The sequence below is a fragment of the Oreochromis aureus genome, linkage group 10 (assembly GCF_013358895.1).
Source record: "Oreochromis aureus strain Israel breed Guangdong linkage group 10, ZZ_aureus, whole genome shotgun sequence".
In the NCBI taxonomy this organism is placed as follows: Eukaryota; Metazoa; Chordata; class Actinopteri; order Cichliformes; family Cichlidae; genus Oreochromis; species Oreochromis aureus.
The window spans coordinates 24,533,253-24,553,769 of NC_052951.1; the positions used below are offsets into that span (position 1 = coordinate 24,533,253).

At 40.2% G+C, this 20,517-nt stretch overlaps 2 protein-coding genes and 1 non-coding gene across 4 annotated transcripts; 2 read left to right on the plus strand and 1 right to left on the minus strand.

The window, feature by feature from the left end:
- Positions 1-1,701: 1,701 nt before the first annotated feature.
- ppp2cab (protein phosphatase 2 catalytic subunit alpha b) lies at positions 1,702-16,006 on the minus strand. 2 transcript variants are annotated; one of them, XR_004199121.2, is made up of 8 exons: positions 15,660-16,006; positions 3,904-4,113; positions 3,616-3,789; positions 3,417-3,506; positions 3,143-3,304; positions 2,670-2,788; positions 2,373-2,510; positions 1,702-1,832 (listed from the first exon to the last, which is right to left on the minus strand). XR_004199121.2 is itself a non-coding variant. In XM_031734243.2 (7 exons), the coding sequence occupies exons 1-7, from the start codon at positions 15,759-15,761 to the stop codon at positions 2,438-2,440; spliced, it is 930 nt and encodes a 309-aa protein (XP_031590103.1). In that variant the 5' UTR covers positions 15,762-16,006; the 3' UTR covers positions 1,702-2,437. The 2 variants fall into 2 exon arrangements, 1 of the variants encoding a protein (XP_031590103.1); XM_031734243.2 differs by having other exon boundaries at positions 1,702-2,510.
- Positions 14,307-15,097, plus strand: LOC120442279 (piggyBac transposable element-derived protein 3-like). Its single transcript, XM_039618457.1, has 2 exons — positions 14,307-14,519; positions 14,759-15,097. Exons 1-2 carry the CDS (start codon positions 14,341-14,343, stop codon positions 15,039-15,041), a joined length of 462 nt encoding a protein of 153 aa, XP_039474391.1. The 5' UTR covers positions 14,307-14,340; the 3' UTR covers positions 15,042-15,097.
- Positions 16,007-17,170: 1,164 nt separating the features above from the next.
- Positions 17,171-17,259, plus strand: trnay-gua. Its single transcript is given in 2 exon segments — positions 17,171-17,207; positions 17,224-17,259. It is a non-coding gene; the product is annotated as a tRNA-Tyr (tRNA).
- The last annotated feature ends 3,258 nt before the right edge of the window (positions 17,260-20,517 follow it).

A 20,517-nucleotide genomic window follows, 5' to 3' on the forward strand; every position in this document is an offset into this window, starting at 1 on the left:
TTCCTTGTCTGTGGTCTTGCTCTTCTGCTGCTGCCTGGGAGCTCCCTATTCATCATTCTTTGTCCTGTATATCAACTCTGTCTTCTCTGCACATGTCCAAACAATCTCGGCTTCGCCTCTCTAACTTTATCTCCAAACTGCTCAACCTAAACTGTCCCTGTGATGTACCAATTTCTAATCCTGTCCATCCTGCTCACTCCCAAATAAAAATTTGAACATCTTCAGCTCTGCCACCTCCAGCTAGGCCTCCTCTCTTTTTTAGGGTCACCGTTCCCAAATCATGTAACCACCTGCTCCCCCCTGTGTACTCTTTTCTTCACTGTCCGTTGCTGGATAAGCAGAAAAGAATGGCTTGATGGATGTATGGAGCTATATACTATTCTAATCAGTTCAGCTATATTGTTTATAGTTTGTTATAATAACTGGGTTAAACACAAAGGAATTTCTCAGCTTTTCAAGCTAAAACTATGCCTCATCATTTCTTTAATCATTTGAATGACTTTAAGGAATTGCTTATAAATCTTGGCAATACCATAAATTCTGTTATATATTCTAAATGCTATCTTAGATATGAATGCAAGATTCACTTGGGATAGATTATATTAAATAAGCCTTGTTTCATACAGTAATTTCCAAAATTATACCCCTGCATGTGTTGTTTATCAAACAGCAGCGTTTATTGTAGTATTTGGAGCTACCATTGGATGGCGCTTTTCCCCTATTACGGATTCTCTCAAGCGGTTTCCATGGTGCGTTCAAGTGCTCATTGAAAGTCATCCTTGAATTGATGCCACTTAATTTCAAAATAGTAAGTCATCACAGCACTTTAGCTGCAGTAGGACACACAAAAAATGCACAGTGGGTGTTATGACAGCTAAAAACTTTAATTTAAAAAAAAAAAGTCAGATACAATCAAAATTTTATAAATTGTAATGTATCAGTTCTATAAGCATCCTTGTTCATAAAAGATCACTTATCTTTGGGGATATTAATGTTCTTTGAGATTTCACCTCATAATTTGTGGAGTGGTCAAGCTTGGTTTCCTCAAAAATCAATGCATGCAGCAAAATAATGAAGATTTTCTATCACTGAGATGTAGTGACTGCCGTTCACTGTACTGTGGTCGACTGGTGGAGCAGCAGCTTTAAAGAGATACCAACTGAGTAAATTAACTGCCTGGCAAGGCTAGCTCTGTGATTAGCAGCAAACTGGACACTTTTGAAGCACTGGTGGAGAGCAAACCATCATGGAGGATCCTGACCACCTTCTCTAACAGACTGTTTCAGCTCTGCTGAGACAAGCACAGCCATAGGAAGTCTTAGCCACATGCTATCACCTTCTATAAAACAGTGATATCTGGCCGAGAGGCATCTGCCAGATTTTATTATTGGCTTTGCATCATCACTTAAATTGCTATAACAAAAATAATTCACCAAATATGGGATAAAGTTCTTGACATCATAAGTAAAATACTTCTAACTAGTATTCCTAAGACATAAAAGAGAGAAAAAAAAAATAAAAAAAATAACCAGGTTCATACTTGAAATTCATCGCTGGGAAAAATGCTAAATTGTGGTAAATTTTGGCATCAATGTAAATTGAAATTTAATCCCAGGACAATGCAAAGACAGTGTAATTCAAACCATAACACTGTTTTATATGAGGACAAACAAACAAACAAACAAAGAAAACAACAGCATATTCACATCAAGAAGCCACCTTCGTCTTTATTAATAAAATTGTTCGGTTAATACAGATGCTGTAGCTCAGAGGGAGTCAGTGAGCTGAAGTGGATGAACACTCCATGTAATCTTAAACACCAAGCTGTGTGACTGCAAAAAACAAAACAAAAAGCAAAAAAATTAATTAATTAAAAAAAAAAAAAAGTTACACAAGGTTTCTTGTTCCTGTGTGTAGAACTTGGGTTGGGAAGAAAAAAAAAGGAAAAAAAAGAAACATCTGTAGTGTGAAATCTTTTCGATCTTTTGACATATGTTACATTTCTTTTCATTTACAAAAGTGCAAACAGATCACGTTCAGATCTACTCAATATAAGCCATGGCGCGTGGGACTCAAACAGCCGCATTCAAAGTAGCAAAATTTATCTCTTGGACCTCGGTGCCATCAGTCCAGCTACACAGTAACAGGAAAGGGAATTTAAACATTGCTGTTTTGTTTTTTCCATATAATGGGAAGATTCGCAATACAAGTCCTCGGCAATGGATATTGTTATGATTATGGCACACACTTTTTGGTCCATCCTCAGACACGGACATTGTTTTTTTGCTAAATGCTTAAATAGTTGTTTTTTTCGTGTGTGTTGATATACAATGTGTACCGGTGTGCCTCCTGCTCCACCCCAAGTCTCTCACCCTCCCAGTTCATGTTGTCATCAGTTGAAAGTCATACTGTACAAGGGTCAAAGGGCGATCAGAGTTTACAGGAAGTAGTCTGGGGTGCGGCGAGTGACGTGCGGCTCCCCTCTGCGAGGCGCTGGATCAAACTGCAAGCTGGGTAGAAGGAGTAGAAAGAATAAATACGATTTGTTAACCACTATATGTTTTATATACAATTACAGCTGCGTCCCAAAGCTACCAGAATGCATCGTGCCTTAGACTTTACAGGGTTTAAAATAAAACCTAAAGGATTTAAGACTTTTCGGTACTTACAAGGAGTATTTTAGGGTGTCGTCTAGTTCCATGATTGCCGCCTGGTTGCCGCAGCGGTAGCAGTAGTTGGGAGCGCTAAATATTGTCACCACGTTCCTCTCGTGGCACCAGTTGTAACCCTGAGGGAGGCAGATGCATTATTCACTGGAAATGTATAATTCAGAATGAACTGCAACTCTAATGCAAATCTAAAACTGAACTCGCCCTTGAACTCTGTACGACTGGTAGATGGTGATATAACCATTTTGTTCCGTTGTTCTCTGTAGCAGCGAGGCTTTCAACTCCATTTTTTTGTCACGGTTAGTGCACTTTTCAAGGTTGGAGGAGCTATTTATCGTAACGGCTCTTTGTTGCAGTTAAATTCATATTAGCGTGCTGACTGCCGGTTGGAATCAAGCCGTCTTTCCTGAGCTTATTCACCCTCAGCAGCAGATGGATTATTTGTATGCACATCAAATGAGCCTGTGACATACCTCCATAACCAGCTGGTGGGCACGGGACACCAATGTGAGGCGGTTGGCGTGGTTGAAAGTCTCCGAAATGTCCTGACCGAATGTGTAGCCGGCTCCTCGCGGAGAGATGCCCCAGCCACCGCGGTCATCCGGGTCCGACCACAGCAGGTCACACATGGGACCCTACAGTAGACAAGGAGGAGGAAACAAATTGGTTTATGGACTTAAACAGCCACTCTTTTTAGCCCAGTTTAGCTTTCAAATATTATAGATGTATTTAAAATGCCATTGTTACCTCATGTGGCACTTCCTGTAAACGGTCCAATGCCCTAATGTGATCCAGTGTATCTATGGATGGTGACAGGCCTCCATGAAGGCAGAAAATCTAGAGGGAAAGGAAGGAAAACATGAATCAAATCAATATTTCCTCTGCTAATGATTGATTCTTTCAGAACATTACGCTTACATATGTGAAACCGAGCTTATATTCTTACCTGAGAGTCTACCAAGGCAGTGAGGGGGAGGTAATCGAACAGGTCTGTGAAGTACTTCCAAACGTTGGCGTTACCATATTTCCGTAGGCACTCGTCATAGAAGCCGTACACTTGTGTGATCTGTCTGCTCTCGTGATTCCCTCTGAGGATTGTGATGCGCTCCTGGAAGCGTACCTGAGAAAAAAAAACATAACAGCAGAGAAAAGATCTGCATGTTATTTTTTATTCTCATTCAAATAAATAAATTTCAGTTTTAGACTAAGTCAAATGTCCAAACATATCACTTACCTTTAATGCTACTAGTAAAGTGACAGTTTCTACGGAGTAGTACCCTCTGTCCACGTAATCTCCCATGAACAAGTAGTTTGTGTCTGGAGACTTCCCTCCGATCTTGAACAGCTCCATGAGGTCATGAAACTGGCCGTGCACGTCTCCGCACACAGTCACCGGACATCTCACCTCCTGAACGTTTGACTCCTTTGTCAGGATCTCCTTTGCCTGGTTGGAAAAAAGAAATAATTAAAAAAATTAATCTGACTGGTTCAGGGTTTGGCAAAACAAAAATTATCCTCACTATCAAAACATGCCAAAAATGTACAAGTCTGAAATACCAAAACGGCAGCTGGGACAAACCAACAATGACCTAAGAACATTTTAAGTTTTATTCATTTAAACCTGCCACTGATTAGTTCCAACACAGAGGAAGTCATGTGATCCGTTAATTACATGCACAATACAATGCAATTTCCAGGGTCATTCTTTGTTCTTTATTTGAGAGCTGGACAATTTCCTGACATCCCCACTCCCCAATTTCCACATCAGCCTCCGGGGAATCCATTAAGATGCTACAAAGTGATTATAGCACAAACCCAAACACCACCACCAGAAGCTCCCTATGGATGTAAGCCTCTAAAGTCCGTGCATGTTTGTCTTTTATTAGTTTCCTGCAGGTCTGGCTTGCAGTGCTTGCAATTGCAGCTCTGGCTGCACTGCAACATTTCCTAAAAATCAATTAGTGTGACGCTCCAAAAGCCAAAAAAACTGATTGGAGACTGGCTGCTGCCACTTCTGGATGGAAAAACGCTTGGTTTGCTCTGATTATTCATTTAAGAGGACTCAACCAAAGCCAGAAGTGCTGTAGCAATGCAACATGACCGCTACAGCTAAAAGTAGATGCGATGAGAAATGTTATTCTTAGACATAGTTCAATCGACTCAGAATTCACCGTGAAGCAGTCGAAAACCTGTCGCTGCTGAGCGTGAGTCACTGTGTGGCCTACAGCTAATGCTTCTGGAGGTGGAAAAAATAGGATACTGCTGTCTCATTCAATGCACACAGGAAAAATACACACCGAAAACCTGAAGCTGATGATTTATTTGAACAACCACTTTTTGGAGCCTCTCAGTTCAAAGCAGGGTTTTTTTTGGAGGGGGTGGAAATGTGTATTTTTTTCCAGCTGAAAAATATAAAGCAGCATTCTGTGAATCATTTTCACCAGCCAGCTGCCTGCTTGTTATGCAGCCTTTAGTTGCAGTGCCAGATTAAAACAAAACAATAGGGGAACACTTTAAACGGCATCAATACTAAATCTGGACACCCACAACAAGGCCTGTTCCTGGAGTCAGTCTAACGTGGCTCTCTTCCAGCCCCGAAAGCCTAATGTTTTTTCAGCGACGCAATCTGAGCAGCCGTGCATACTGTCCCCTTTAAACAACAGGGTGAGAAAGAGAATCGACAGAGTCAGAGTGTTATAGCTGGCCTGTAAGCAGCAGATGGGACAAACTCAGAGTTAAAAGGACAGAGCTGCATCGCCGCACAATGCTGACCTATATAAAGCACGCCCCTCCACGTGCCCATACTGCCATGAGGCAGGAGGCTTTTCAGTGACTGGGCTTAGCTTGGCAGGCTGACCGCTGTTTCTGCCTTTAAAGCAATTGAGCTGCTAAGCCCAAGAGAATATTCTCGATGTCTGCATTAAAGTCAAACAGCAGTAAGTTTTCATCCCAATCTCACGCCAACCCCTATTAGTGGCGTGAGGGGAAATAAACAAGCACGAGCAGGTAAAGTAAGCAAACAAACACGCACTTTAAGTAGGCCAGGTCAAGCTGTCTGGGATCCTCTTTACTTTTCACCGCTCTGCACTCAACTTTTTCATTTCCTTTGCTCACAGTTTCAGTTTAATTAAGCACAGCATGCATTTAAAATACCGTATAACTGGAGTAGAGCTAAAAAGACTAAATTAGTCTCGCAAAAAACACGTAGCTATGATAGGAATTTATAATGGTTTTTGGTATTGAGCACAATGACTACTATTCACTTTCCCAATAAGGCAGGTGAGAAATATAAATTAAATAAACAAATAAATAAATAAATAAATAAAATGTGTTATTTCCTCAGCCTTGAGGTTATCCACCATGTCTGAGGAACTCTCAGTTCCTCCTCCAGCTAAAATAGTTTCAATAAAAACGGCAACTGCACACAGATAAAATAAATTAGACTTTTACTACTATATTTTTTTTTTTTACTCAGAAGAAACCAAAACAAGTATTTCATTAAGGTAAATAATACAAAAAAGACAGAAGCACAATTAAATATGAGCAAATAAAGTTCAACAAAACAAATGAACTCTTTCCTGCATAGAGACGGCATTTGATGACCTCCTCTGTACCCTTCATGACGAGTTTTGACACGTCAATATATCTCAATAAAGATGTGGTTTGATAACCTTTAAAAGAGTTTCTGGGTTTTTCCGAGAGTAGTTGCATAGGCAGAGATGCAAACCCAGTCATTCTGTTCTATAACCAGGCGTCAAATGTGTCAGGCACAGCTCAGTTAAGAAAAGAGCTACGAGGACTGTTATCCACTGACACATCAAGGTTTTCCACTGAGTACATACACTATAATGATGAAATCACAAAAAGATATGAGCCTTTGGCTTGGTATTTGTGACCGACCCACGAGCGTCTGCGTTCATCCATTTATCATTTGAACACTCTTAATAAGTTTTTGGGTGTAACATTTGATCTTCGGCTCAGTAACCTTACACTGAAGTCGATGTGTAATGTGTTCAGTGACATATCAGGTGTCACCTCTGCGTCCCAAATTGGGTAAACTGATAACTTGATTAACGTAATGTGCTTTCTCTTTATTGCTTTATGCAAAAAAAAAAAAAAGAAAAAAAAAGGGGTGGGGTGTCTGTTAATATCCTTCACAAAATGTCACTTTTATCACCTAGGATTAACTTCCGATTAAATATTACATAAACTGGAGAAGGTAAATCAATACAGTGTGACCTGATGTTAGGACTTTTCACTTCTCGCAATTTGAGATAAGATTTAGTGAAATCCACAAAACACAGTGTGTGAGGCAACTGTTTATCCATGAGATGTCCAGTAACAGTATGTACTCTGGAAACCAGACAAGCTGTGATTGTGAAAAAGGATGACGACGCTGATTACTCAAGCACCTCGTCCAAAGTACAGACCACACCTGCCACGGAGAGCAAACTCTGCCCAGATTACGACTGCACTCAAGGCGCAGGATGGCCTGCGTTCAACAAAGTGCTTAGTCAAGAGCCCCGACATGAAGTCGGCAGTTTTTGTCAGCTAAATCAGCCCATCAGTCTGGAAGAACCAGCCGAACGCCCACCTGCAGACAGCTTCAGGTGAAATAAGCCTGACAGCTCTGCAAGACTGTAACCACAAGCAATGACCTCACTCCTGATTTATGGTTGCTGAATGTTATGCATACTGCCGACCTCACCGAGTGAAACCACTGTAAAAATAATTAACATGAGCAGCAGACAAATGGTGGCAGGTTACGTCTGACTTCATCAGCATTTCTGCTATGACAGTATGAATTTTGATGACATGTATTTCACAACTCATTTTGCCTTGGATGCACTCACAAAGATCACTGAGCAAACATCCATTTCTGATGTTTTTTTAATGAGTCATTCAGAGATACACAGTGACCTCAGTTGCCAAAGAAAGCTTTATTTGCTCTGTTGACTGGCTTCATCGGCGATTTCAACACAGAAACAACAAAAACAAGGTCAAGCAGATGACATCACTTCTAACAAGTGGGTCAACTGCAGCAATACGACCAAATTATTGCATCACTGGGGCACACTTCAGAGGTCTCTACGCACCTGCGTCATTGCATTTCTTATCTACCCTTAAAGATGGTTCACCCAACGCAAGATTCAAGATGAAGTAGACCAAGTTAACATGTTTCGAAAGATAAGAAAATGACTGTGGCTGACTACAGCCAAAATACCAAAAAACACACACACAATATGGCTTTAATGAAGCAGAAACAAAGTAGCACAAAAAGATGAAGGAGAACAATTAAATAGAATAGAAAAAAAATAGGCCAATCCAAAAAAATATAAATCTACATATAATACAATAAGGAGCTTACAATATTACACACAGAAACCATCTCTGGATGATTATGTAACCCTTCAATAGGTTTATTTTTGGCCAAAGGAAAAAGCAGAAGGTCACAAAAAGGTTAACTCTCCCCATCTGTGACACATTATTCATTTAATCACATTTTCTCTGCATAATTGACGGCAACATCAAACCAGTATGCAGTAGGCAGACCCCAGTCTGCAGTCACCTAATTCAAACCTGGCTCAGTGCTAAATTTTCAAACCAATGACCTTACTTCTGTGAAACAAACAACTTTTGCAAAAACATCCAGACTCTTAAGAGTGAGGAGCCTACAATCATGCAAACTGGGGGAAAAAAATTAAAATCGGAATTAATCACGGTTAAACAGGCTTCAAAGCATTCCCTCTCAGCACACTGACACCAGGCTGAAGCTCTGCTATGACCGGCCTTCTTGTGAGACAACTGGAAGGACAGATTACACAGCACATCTCATTCCTCCGCACCCACACGCATCCCTAAAACAGACACGGCCTCTATCTGAGTCACAATGAACAGTGTTATCCTGAGTCACATACTCTGATCCCCTTAGCAACAAAGGCTTTCACAGTGTTAGTGATGCAACTCACAATCAATCATATCCTCGGCTATTTTTAAAATCGGGGAGGATGTTGTGTGGGAGCGTTCTGCTGAATGTATAAACAACATTCACTGGGTGGGAGGGGTGGATGGACAGATACAAGTAGACAGTGTGGAGCAACTGGGCTCCTGACAATGATACAGCCCCCCCACCCACTCTCAGCTGCTTTAATGGCATCTTTGCTCCATTAGGAAGGAAACAGGAAAGAGGAACGCTGCAGCAGCTCTTCCATCTACAGCACATGTGCTGTAAAGCGGGGCCGATATATCAGTCGATTATTAGCTGTTTGCTGATATACCACTATCAGCATTTATTACAGCTGATATATAGAGATTTAAAAAGTAAAGAGGAGGCAGGAGAAACACCCTTCAACCATGTTATAAGTGTTGATGTGGCAGCCTGCGACTCCCCTGTCAGCAACACGTGCTTGGAATGCCACAAACATGACAGCTGGCTGAGTCTGGCGGAGAATATATGGGCAATTTATGACTTATTATGACAAGTAAACAAACTGAATTATCATATCTTAGTAAGGATTTATTTAGAGGAAAATCTACAGTTACAGTTGGAGAAATCGATTTTTTTTGTGTGTCTGTAAAGAAAAGACTGGCTGAGATATCACATTTTAAATCCCTGAATATTGCCATCACTCTTAAAAATCCTATATCAGTCAGGATCTAATGTGCTGTGCCAGTATAGATGTCTTAACAAGTGTTCGCAAGATCTGTCTGTCTTCGAGATAGTTCAACATACAGAATAAAGCTGAAAAACTATGTGTTAAATCAAAGAGGCTAGTATAAACAGTCCCTGTGTGCTTTCCAACTAACTCCATTAATAAAAAGGCCAGTTTATATGCTCAGCTAAGCACTGACTACCACCACCACCTTCCCTCTAAGCCCTATGGAAAGGATCCAGTCCCTTTTTGGGATCCTGATACATAGTGTAATGAACATTTAAAACTACTGGGACTCAAATGGAAACAAATGTTGGGATTAACGTTCCACTTGAGAATACCAGACCTTTAAACTTCAGCACACAGAACTCCAAACATGGTAGAGGGCCCAGTCTCTGTATCCTTTTAAAAGTCAAGGAGGGGGGGCAGAGCTGCAGCATAAAAAGAAAAACAGACTCTGAAAACTGTCCAAAAAGAAAAGAAAAGAAAAAGCCTCTTCTATCAGCGTAAAGCCTAACAGCAAATTTATCATATTCACTATACACGCTGTCAAGTTATGGTGTCAGTCACTTGACTTCTGACACATAAATCTAACAATCAGAGGACAGGGTGTCAATTCTCCAGCAGGGGGAAGCCTAAAAATGGACCATGACCCAAGGCAGCAACAATATATAGCACGCTTTGGGCAAGAGAGCTTTCTAGAAAACAGAAATCCTAGACAGATCAAGATCAGGATTAAAAAGCACAAAAAACAAATCCAAAAAACAAACAAAAAGAGTATTAATCAAAACAATCTGAGGAGAGAAAAGTGGTAAAATGTTTCAGAGTAAATTAGGGCTGCCACAAACGATTATTTTGATAGTCGACTAGTCACCGATTATTTTTGCGATTAGTCGACTAATCAGATCATGCATCCATTGGACGTAAAATGTACACCTGAAAATATGTTAAACGTTTATTTTGTGACCCAGAAAGAATAATAATTGTAATATTAAAACTAACTAGCTGCCGCCATTGTTGACAACTGCGCTGGGCCGCGCTATGAATTCTGGAACACAGTTTCTTCTTCTTCGGGGTTTAACGGCAGCTGGCATCCTTGTACATGCAGTGCTGCCATCTTCTGTTTCAGTCCGTTATTACACTCTTAAATACTACTACTTATTCCTGCGTCTTTTGGGATCTTACAAAGCTTCAAACGACGCGTCGACTATTAAATTAGTCGTCGACGATTTTAATAGTCGACGTAATCGTGACTAGTCGACTAATCGTGGCAGCCCTAGAGTAAATGCTCCTTTACAACCAGACATCCAGAGCCGGAAATCAGCACAGAGCAGAGAGATTGGGGTTAAGCTCAGCTCAGACCACAAAATCAAATGGCCAGTTATCAACCAAAGCAGAAGCATATGGGCATAATGACACTCAAAACAAGTTAATTAAGGTTCCTTTAAAAAAAATTATAATAGTAAAGGAAGGAACAACCTTACACCAGCTTAAAGGTCAACTTCACACTGTGATGATAACATCAAAGGTCAACCAACGTCTGAGGGAAATTACCATTAAATCACTTTTCAGCTATTTTTAACTATCTCTATGTTTCCAAAGCTGAATGATGCAACGCAGTGATGCAAAAAATAGAGCAAAGGACTAAGGAACTCAAATGTGAAAACTACCATTCACGCCACACATCACTTTCATCCATTAGGTCATGTTAAAGTTTGAAAACTGCCCACATTATTGCCTCGAACAAGTCATCCTCTCCATTTATAGACATGAGTAAACAGAAGGTAGATAAAGGACTCAGTTTCCTGACTACCTGTGAGAGCTGCTGAGGGGGAAAAGTACCACACACACAATCAGCTGGCAGTTTATTAGGCACATCTAATTAAAAACTAACAAGATTATGACTTTGATGGTACAATGTTTGTGGAAATTGTCTTGATTGAAACTTGCAGTGTTTTAGGAGTTGCTGAATTGTTCCGAATTACAGGAGGTGTTTCTCTCATTTAGACTAGCCCTCATTCAGGGTGTTTCTTGGCTCAAAATTAAAGGATTTTTATTGTCATTCCAACATTTGATGTGAAACAAAGTTTTGCACTCAGCAAACAAGAATGAGAACACCCAAGAACAATGCATACAGAAACAAGGAGCAGGAAATACATTTGCAGTGTAATTTAGCATAAATAAGAAGTGGTGGATAGTGCAGAGCCCAGTGGTTTCTCATGTTTGTTATCTTTGGCTGGGAGCAGCAGAGACTATAAAGCACATTTAGGGCACCGATGGGGCTTTGGCGACATAAACAAACTTTATTCATCCACATATAGTGAAGGTAAACAGACTGTGTTACCTTAATTAACAAGTCTGAGCAATTTGCTATTTTTTTTGTCATTGGATAACCAAAAATGTATTTTAAGCTCAACTAAACTAAGCCCCACTTAGAAATAACTTTTTATAATTACACCCCTGGTTATTTTCCTTTAATGGAGGGCCAAATTTCTTAAGTAGGTGCCAACTTTCTTTCTTTTTTTTATTGCAGGAAAGAAAAACCTCCTCGTTGACATAAACTGACTGGCTGGATTTATTACTGGATTGATTGCCTTGATCACCATACCCTGTGCCAAGAGCTATACAGTAAGCTTTTCCTCACATTTTCATTGCTCGAAGTGGCTGCACCTAAACTGGATACAATCAACCTTAATAGGCTATAAAAGGACCCCAAAAGCCTGACTTTCTCACAAGAAATCAACTTTATCTCTTTCCATTTTGATGCAGGCTGGCCACATTTTTCCTTTACTGTTTTCTAACAGCTTCCATACATAAATATAAAGGGAAAAAATGAGGCAGAGCACTTCCACTCAGTAGCACGGCTAAAAGAGATGCTGCAGTCACTGTCAGTGTGAATGAGCAGGGCTGTAAATGTGGTATGTGACTTGAATTCAAAGCTTATGGGTCATCCTGCCTGCCCGATAAAGTACCAAGAAGCCCGAAAACTACCACATGTAATTTCTTATTTAGCGACATATCACGGTGTAAAGCTGTTTAACCCGTTTTGCCCCACTGGCAACAATTGTTGCCAAAGTTTATCACTGTCATTTTCGACTCACAATAAAAAATCTCAAAGGTACTAATGCAACTTTTTCCACTTATATGCTAGTAGACAACTTAGACAAAGGTTTTGATTTTTAAAAAATCGTTTCCAAGTGCTTCCTATCGCATGACATCATCTGCTTCCCGCTCTTTCTGGCTGAAGACATGGCGGATGCAAATCATCCTGGAAAGAGGTAATTTTCATAAATTTCTTATGACTTTCCCCCAAACATATTTATAATTATTTAATCATTCAAGTCTCTAGAGTAACCCTCCCAAAAAAATTGTACCTAGGATAAATATTTTTTTTTGTTCATGGGCTTATTTCTGTGAGTGGCAACAAAAGTTGCCAGTGGGCACATAGCATGTCGCTAACTAAAGGAAAACACTGTCTGCAGGATTGCTCCTAATTTACTTATTTAAAATTGTAGAATGATGTACAATGGCTCATTTTAGTCCTTTTAGAATAATTCCTAGCTAAATAAATTCACAGGTATTCAAGGCCTCTGTGTATAGGATTTTTATACATTACCATACATCATTTTCTTGCTAGCTAAAATTCGCTTGCTAGCTAACATGTATGTTGTCCTTTCCTTAGGTACACCGTAGCAGAGATCCTGGCCATGCTGCAGGACTCTGAAACTGTGGCGGACATCACAGTTGTGCCTGAGTCAGAAATGCACGCACATGACACAGACTGTGACAGTGACCAATCTGATGATGAGGCCACTGGTGACCATAACCGCCTCCCATCAAGAATACTCAAAGGTGAAGGCTTTCTACCTAATTCGGACATGCAGCTGCCAAACTCCCCGATGATGATCCTGGGTGCTCATCCTCAGTGAGTCAGACAGAGACTAGAAAGGTCAGTGGCACAAATGAAAAGGTGACCAGTCAGATTGTTGGGCCCATGCTCCACAAAACTAAGAACCAAGACAGGAAATTCAAAAATCAAAATTGCAGCCAAAGCACCAGCACAAGCCAACAAAAATATCAGATCCTCGCTATGTCCCCAAAGAACATGATCCTGGCTTCACATCAGATGATCCAGTGGATATCTTCCTCACATTTTATCCCAAGTCCCTCAGAGATGTCACACTGGAAATGTCCAATCTCTACGCTGAACAAAAGGGAAAACGCTCAACCTGACTGAGGATGAACTTCTTACATTCTACGGTATTCTGTTGATCAGTGGATACAACACAGTCCCAAAGGCGGCGTCTTCTCTGGTCAGACGATTGTGATGTCAGCAACAATGCTGTAAAAGATGCCATGCGGAGGAACAGGTTTGATGAAATTATGTCTTCTGTTCATTTAGTAGACAACATGAAGATCACAGCTGACCCGTTCTTCAAGGTGCGCCCCTTTTAAGCATCTAAATGACATCAACAACGCAATCCCGATAGCAGAACATGTGGCAGTAGATGAGATGATGATTGAGTATTTTGGAAGGCATGGGTGCAAACAGTTTATTAGAGGAAGCCTATTCGTTTTGGGTATAAAATATGGAGCTTAGCATCCTCCTCCGGGTTTGTCCATCAGATGGAGCCATATGTAGGAAGCCACACACATCTGGTGGAAACTGGACTTGGTCAGGGTCCAAGTGTGGTTCTTGGCCTGGCAGAGAAAGCTGAAGTGCCACCTGGAGTCAAGTTTTACCACGACAACCTCTTCACAACCCTGTCCCTGGTGGATGAGATGACCCTGAGAGGCTATGGCAGCTGTGGCGCGATGCGACAAACTCAGCTCCATAACGTTCCCTTCACAGCACCCCAGACCTTCAAGAAGACACCCAGAGGAGATGCTGAGTATCTGGTTGAGGCAGAGAAGCTGATTGTAAGGTGGAATGACAACAGCGTGGTCACCGTGGTGTCGAACATGGAGAGGGAGTTCACGAAACTGAGGCGAAGAGATGGAATAAACAGAAGCGGACTATGGACAAGGTCAGACAGCCCAAGTGTATCCAGGACTACAACACACACATGGGAGGAGTGGACCTGCATGACCAGTTTGTCAGCCGCTACAGAGTCAAGATCCGGTCCAAGAAGTGGTGGTGGCCATGCTTCAGCTGGGCCCTGAACAGTGCCATGGTGAACAGCTGGTGCTATTACAGGTACACAAGGCTGTATGTTATTTAGTGATATCACAATCGAGTTGGTGATGTTTGACTCGAGGTCATCGCTAGTGCTCTTGGGTCGACAAGAGCAACAGTGATGATATCCAGACCAACATCACAAACTCAAGTGTGATATTGCTTTTACAGAACATTCTACATATGGGGCATGACGTTGTAGAAAGGATGAAACGATGCACATTCATGCATCTATCATGCTTGTTTTGTCATTCATTTAGGTCCTGGAAAAGCGGGGAGAAGGATCTCCTCTCCTTCCAGAGGCTGGTAGCCCAGACCCTCCTCCTGCGCCATGGAACAAAGCCAAGTAGGCAGGGCAGAAGATCTTCAATGGCGGTGGCGATAACTGATGCCACCAGGTTTGATAATTTGAACCACTGGCCCTGCAACACTGGTAGCAGGTACAAGCGATGCAAGAACTGCGGCGGACGCACATCATTTGCGTGTGGAAAGTGTGATGTGCCACTACATGTGGAGTGCTTCAAGAAGTACCACACTGAGTAGAACATGCATGAAAGATGATGGAATGTATGGGAAGAAATATGTTATATATGTATATATGTTTTAGAGGTTCTAAGAAAAAAAATGTTTGTTGAGTTTTTGAGTATAAAAAAATTGAGAATAAAGAAATCAGTTCAAATTGTTTGATGTTTTGAATTTTATACAGGGGGAACCTGAGGCTCCACCTTTTTGTTATTATTTATTATGACTATATTATTATTTTGTTCTTATTATATTATTATTATTACTTCTCTATTATTATTATTAGGTGACATTTGACCTAGTGACAAGCTGTGTGACTACTGGCAACAATTGTTGCCAGTCATAAAAATGCTATTTTCTTCAAAAAAAAGTACAAAATGGAAAAAATAAATACATAACATGATTCAGAGGGACTCAACTGATAAAATGATATGCCTTACAACTCTGAAAAAAATCTGGGCACAAACGGGTTAAACAGAACAGAAGTCTGGGGCAACTCGTAATGATTGTCAAATCCATGTACAACGCAGTGAAATATACACTATAGACGCCATTTTAAGAATGTCTGGAAGGCGGCGGTGAGGAGGGAGAAGACGTTAGGAATAAGTTAAGGGAGGGAATTAAAAAATAAAATCTTACCTTTTCACATAGTGTTTTTACTTGTCCCTCGGACAGCTGCTTGCATTCATTGAGCTGCTCGATCCACTGATCCAGTTCTTTCGTAAACGCCTTTTCGTCCATTTCTGTGTGTTTTCGGGTTTGCTGCAGTTTGTCACGTTAGCTAATTCGGGTTAGGACTCTCCCAGAGGTTACCGTCTTTCGAGGGCTTACAAAACGGCCACAGCAGAAGCTAATCACTCTCTTACTAACAGGCGCATGTATCGCTAACTGCCAGATCACTGTGATGATTTGACTGAATTGAAACTGGGAGAGGGAGGGAGAGGTGACAGTTAAGGATCCACCCTTGTCGAGCCGCTGGCGAGCAAATAACAAACTTCCGGTTGCGCTTCGAAATAAAAGCTTCTTGGCGGACAAGTTCTGAAATACACCCTTACCTAAAAGAAAAAAAATAATAATTATAACTTGCTAGGGTTAAACATAACAACAATGCAACTAGAAAAAAAAACTAGCATCTGGCAAATAATTAAAAAAAAAGAGTTTTAATTGACCACCTTTTACAACTTTTCTACGTATGTAAATTTTAATTTTATGTAAACAGCTTTTGTAAACATGGTCTGAATAAACTAATTTCTGCCACACTCTGAAACTTACACAGTGACAAAGGTTGGTAAATATACATAAAATATTTCCCAGAATGTGGTCACGGTAGATGTTTGAGGATATATTATTTTTATTATGATGACGATGATGATTGTTATTATTATATGAAGATTGCGTCAGACTGTATATTGTTGAAAAATCTAATAATTTCCGGTCTAACACTGTGTGGTCTACCTTTACTAAAAACAGAGCGCCGCCCGACACAAATAGCAACCAGAGACCTATGACGGCTGCTCACTGATTGGTTCGCTGAGCTGCTTCCTATGCAGTTTCATTGGCTCGCCGTTTATTGGGGAAGTTACCGACACAAACTAAAGAGAATACGTCATGGCTCTGTGAAAGCATGCGGTGCATTTCTCGGTGTGGCTATGATGTCACTGTTTTATCTCCTTGTTGTCAAGGCCAAAAAAGTAAACAAAACAAAAGACAGCGTTGTCTTTTAACCACGCTGTCTTTAACAGGCTTACCTTCCACATCGTATCCATTCCTCTCAGTTTTCGGTTATAAATAAAGGTCGCTAGGCCCATTTAAAGGAGTTTATTGTTTGTGTACGGTATCAGCAAAACTGCCAAGTGATCTCACTCAGACTCAGTCCTAAAGCCAGTGACTTTCTAACAAAGACAACGATTAAAGATTCATTGATAATACATCTGTGCGTCACACATATGCACTCATGCTTCATCACTGTAATAAACATAATCAGAGTTAATCTTTCACAAAAAGTTCTCTCTTCACAGAAACACCAAGTTCACCTTTAAATAAGACTGTTTCCAAACGGGTCGTGTCCAAATATTGAATTGTTTAGGAGGCACTTGACAAAAACTACAGTTCCCAGGAGAATTTCTACATTGCCTACATTTTGGCATGTCCCTTCGATAGCTCAGTTGGTAGAGCGGAGGACTGTAGGTGTATGATAACAGGAATCCTTAGGTCGCTGGTTCAATTCCGGCTCGAAGGAGGTTTTTGGGTGCTTTGAGTACTCCGGGAGAGCAGAAAAGCGCTAAATAAGAATCAGTCCATTTACCATTTATTATATGTGAATTAATCAGCACGGTCAAGCCTCTTCTGTTCTTTGAAATTATGTAAAAGGACTCAGTGATTGAGAGTGAGAGCAACAACTCAAGAAATATTTCGAATTAGAAAAATGGGGGGGCGGGAATAAGCTTTAATTGTGAACATTGATCATCCCATACCAAGCAGTTTATTAGAATGTGGTAACAACCTTTTTGGGATAAATTTGCTGACACTTTCAGCAATGACCCTGCTGTCGATTCACAAGAACCTCCTGTATATGTATGGGAAATGTATATCAAACTATATTCTTTAAAAGGTTACTACACACTGTAAGTTTCTGACTGTGGCTTTAACAGTTTCAATTCAGCATACAACGTGTTGTTCTTCTTTAACTCTAAATATAGACTTATTATATCATACTGTTATGTGAAGTCCAAAGCAGGTCTTCTCTTGTATTGTGCAAAAATATAAAATAACGGAGACTACTAAACCAGGTCCCAGTTAATCTCAGTCTCAATTAAACTGGTAACATAATAAATCATATTTATTTTAGCTGGGGGCTCTGTGTGGGGCAGTGATCCCACATCTTTTCCAATCACCCAGAACAATATTTGTCAGTTTGTCTTTATTTTATTGTGTCTTCATATATGTGTATATATATATATATATATATATATATATATATATATATCACCCCCTAACCCTAATCTAGATCGATCTCTAATCCCTAAACCTAACCAAGGAAGGAAAATGGCAGATTAGCCTGGGTAAAAGACCGAAAGTTGAGGTACACAACAATGTGTGCTGCTGGCAAAGTTTCTGGGCTACCTTTCCTCATAACAGCCATCCCTCAAGAGTCTCTCCATCTAAAGCATTATCAGGGACTGTAACATCTATTAAAGAAAAAAAACTATCCAAACCTACTTCGCACTGTGTAAAAAAGTAATTGCCCCCTAAATATAATAACTAGTTGTGCCACCCTTGGCAGTAAGAACTCCAAACAAGTGTTTTTGATAATTGATGCTTTCAGTTTGTCTTTTCACTCTTTCACTTTGTCTCTACACTGTTTCACTTTGTCTCTACACTGTTTCACTTTGTCTCTTGACTCTTTCACTTTGTCTTTTCACTCTTTCACTTTGTCTTTTCACTCTTTCACTTTGTCTCTTCGCTCTTTTACTTTGTGGTGGAAGAACTTCGACCCTCTCTTCTTTGTGAAATTATTTTAATTCAGTCACATTGGAGATGTTCCCAGCATGAATGATCTGTTTAAGGTCATGTCAAAGTATCTCAGTTGGATTAAATTTGTTAAAGTTTGAATGGACCAAACCCTCATTTTGTTTGGATTTTTTTTTTTTTCACAGTTGGACTTGGATGGTGTGTTTTGGATTAATGTTCTGCTCCAAAACTCAAGTGTTCTTGAGCTTCAGAACAGGAACTGATGGCCAGATATTTTCCATCAGGATTTTCTGTTAGACAGCAAAATTCATGGTTCAATCAATTACAGCAAGTTGTCCTGGTCCCGAATCAGCAAAACAGCCCCAGACCATCACACTACCACCAACATGTTTGACTGTTGTTACTATCTTTCTATGAAATGTTGTGTTAGTTTTACACCAGTTTCAACAGGATTCAAACCTTCCACAAAGTTCAACTTTTCATCATCAGTCCACAAGACATTTTCCCAAAAGTCTTTGGGATCATTAAGATTTTTTATTTTTTTGGCAAATGTAAGATGAGCCTTTGTGGGGTTTTTTGTTTTTTTTTTTATTCCTGGGATGGTTCATCACTGTTCCAGGTTTTCTCCATTGGTTTTGTAACCCTTTTCAGACTGATAAATGTCAATGACTTTGTTTCTCAGTTGTTTCTTGAGATTGTGATATGATGTGTTGCTTTTTGAGATCTTTTAGCCTATTTCACTTCGTCAGACAGGTTCTATTTAAGTGATTCTTGATTCAACATGTCTGGCAGCAATCAGGCTTACGTATCACTAATGAAATTGACGTCAGCTTTCCAAAAAATGTGGTTAATCACAACTAATTCATGATTTAACAATGGATAGCTCTTCTCCATAATAAATGTAATCATCACTTAAATGCTGAATGTTGTTTTCTTTCCCTAAGATTAAAATTTGTTTGATGATCTGAAAAAATTATAAATGTTTGACAAATATGTAAAAACAAAAACAAAAACAAATGCTTTTTCAGAACACTGCGTATCAGATCCATCCATCTTCTTCTGCTTATCTATGGGTCACGTGTACCAGAGCCAAACACCAGGGTACACCCTGGACAAGCTGCCGCAGAGGACACTTATAATCACACTGTGGCCAATTTACAATCACCAACCCTGGAAGCATGTCTTTGGACTGTGGGGGGCAGCTCAGCTGGCCAGTGGATACAAATCCAGGTGTCTTGTGCTAACCATCAAAATGATCCCTTTCCAGTTCCGACCTACAGTAGCTGTCTGTTTTGATACTAAAACTGTTGCCTTAAAGGATTTTCAGGACACAGTCATTTACAATTCTGCCTTCAAACTACCACAAGCTCAAGGCAAGCAAGTGCAGTTTTATTGCTATTCCATTATTTACTACATCTGTTGTATTGCTGCTCTGACTGTAGCTTCTCTGTCATGACTTAACTGTATAGTCTAATTGCTTGTGTCAGCAGGAGGCCACCAATACTCGAACAGAGGCATGAGACTTGTGCCAGAGACGTGTCAAGACTGTTGTGAGCAGAGGCTGACAGAGGTCATAGGGGTTACGTCTAAAAGAATAACCATATACCATCCAGGAAAGCCAGTACGTGTCAGTCTTGGTGTAGCTCTAGATTTTCAGCAGACTTATGAAAGCTTGACACGAGCATATCCAGGCCCATTCAAAGGCAAATGCAGCCTTTACAACAAACAGAGGCCACACATGAAACAATAACAGAGATCAAAGGCTGTATCTGCTCTTCCAACACACTGGCACATGTTCAAGTATGTCACGGCAATTAACAATTATCCTATTAAATCGTGAAGCTTTGCTGCTGTCGCACAACCATCAATTACTTTTTGAAGGAAAAACTACTTCTCAATTTTCTGAGTACTCTTATAACAATCAGACATGACATCAAGAAACTAAATATCTTCAGACAGTGTATATTAATCATGGGCATTCCAGCGATTCCAGCAATGATCTTAAGTCTTAATGTTCAGCATCAGT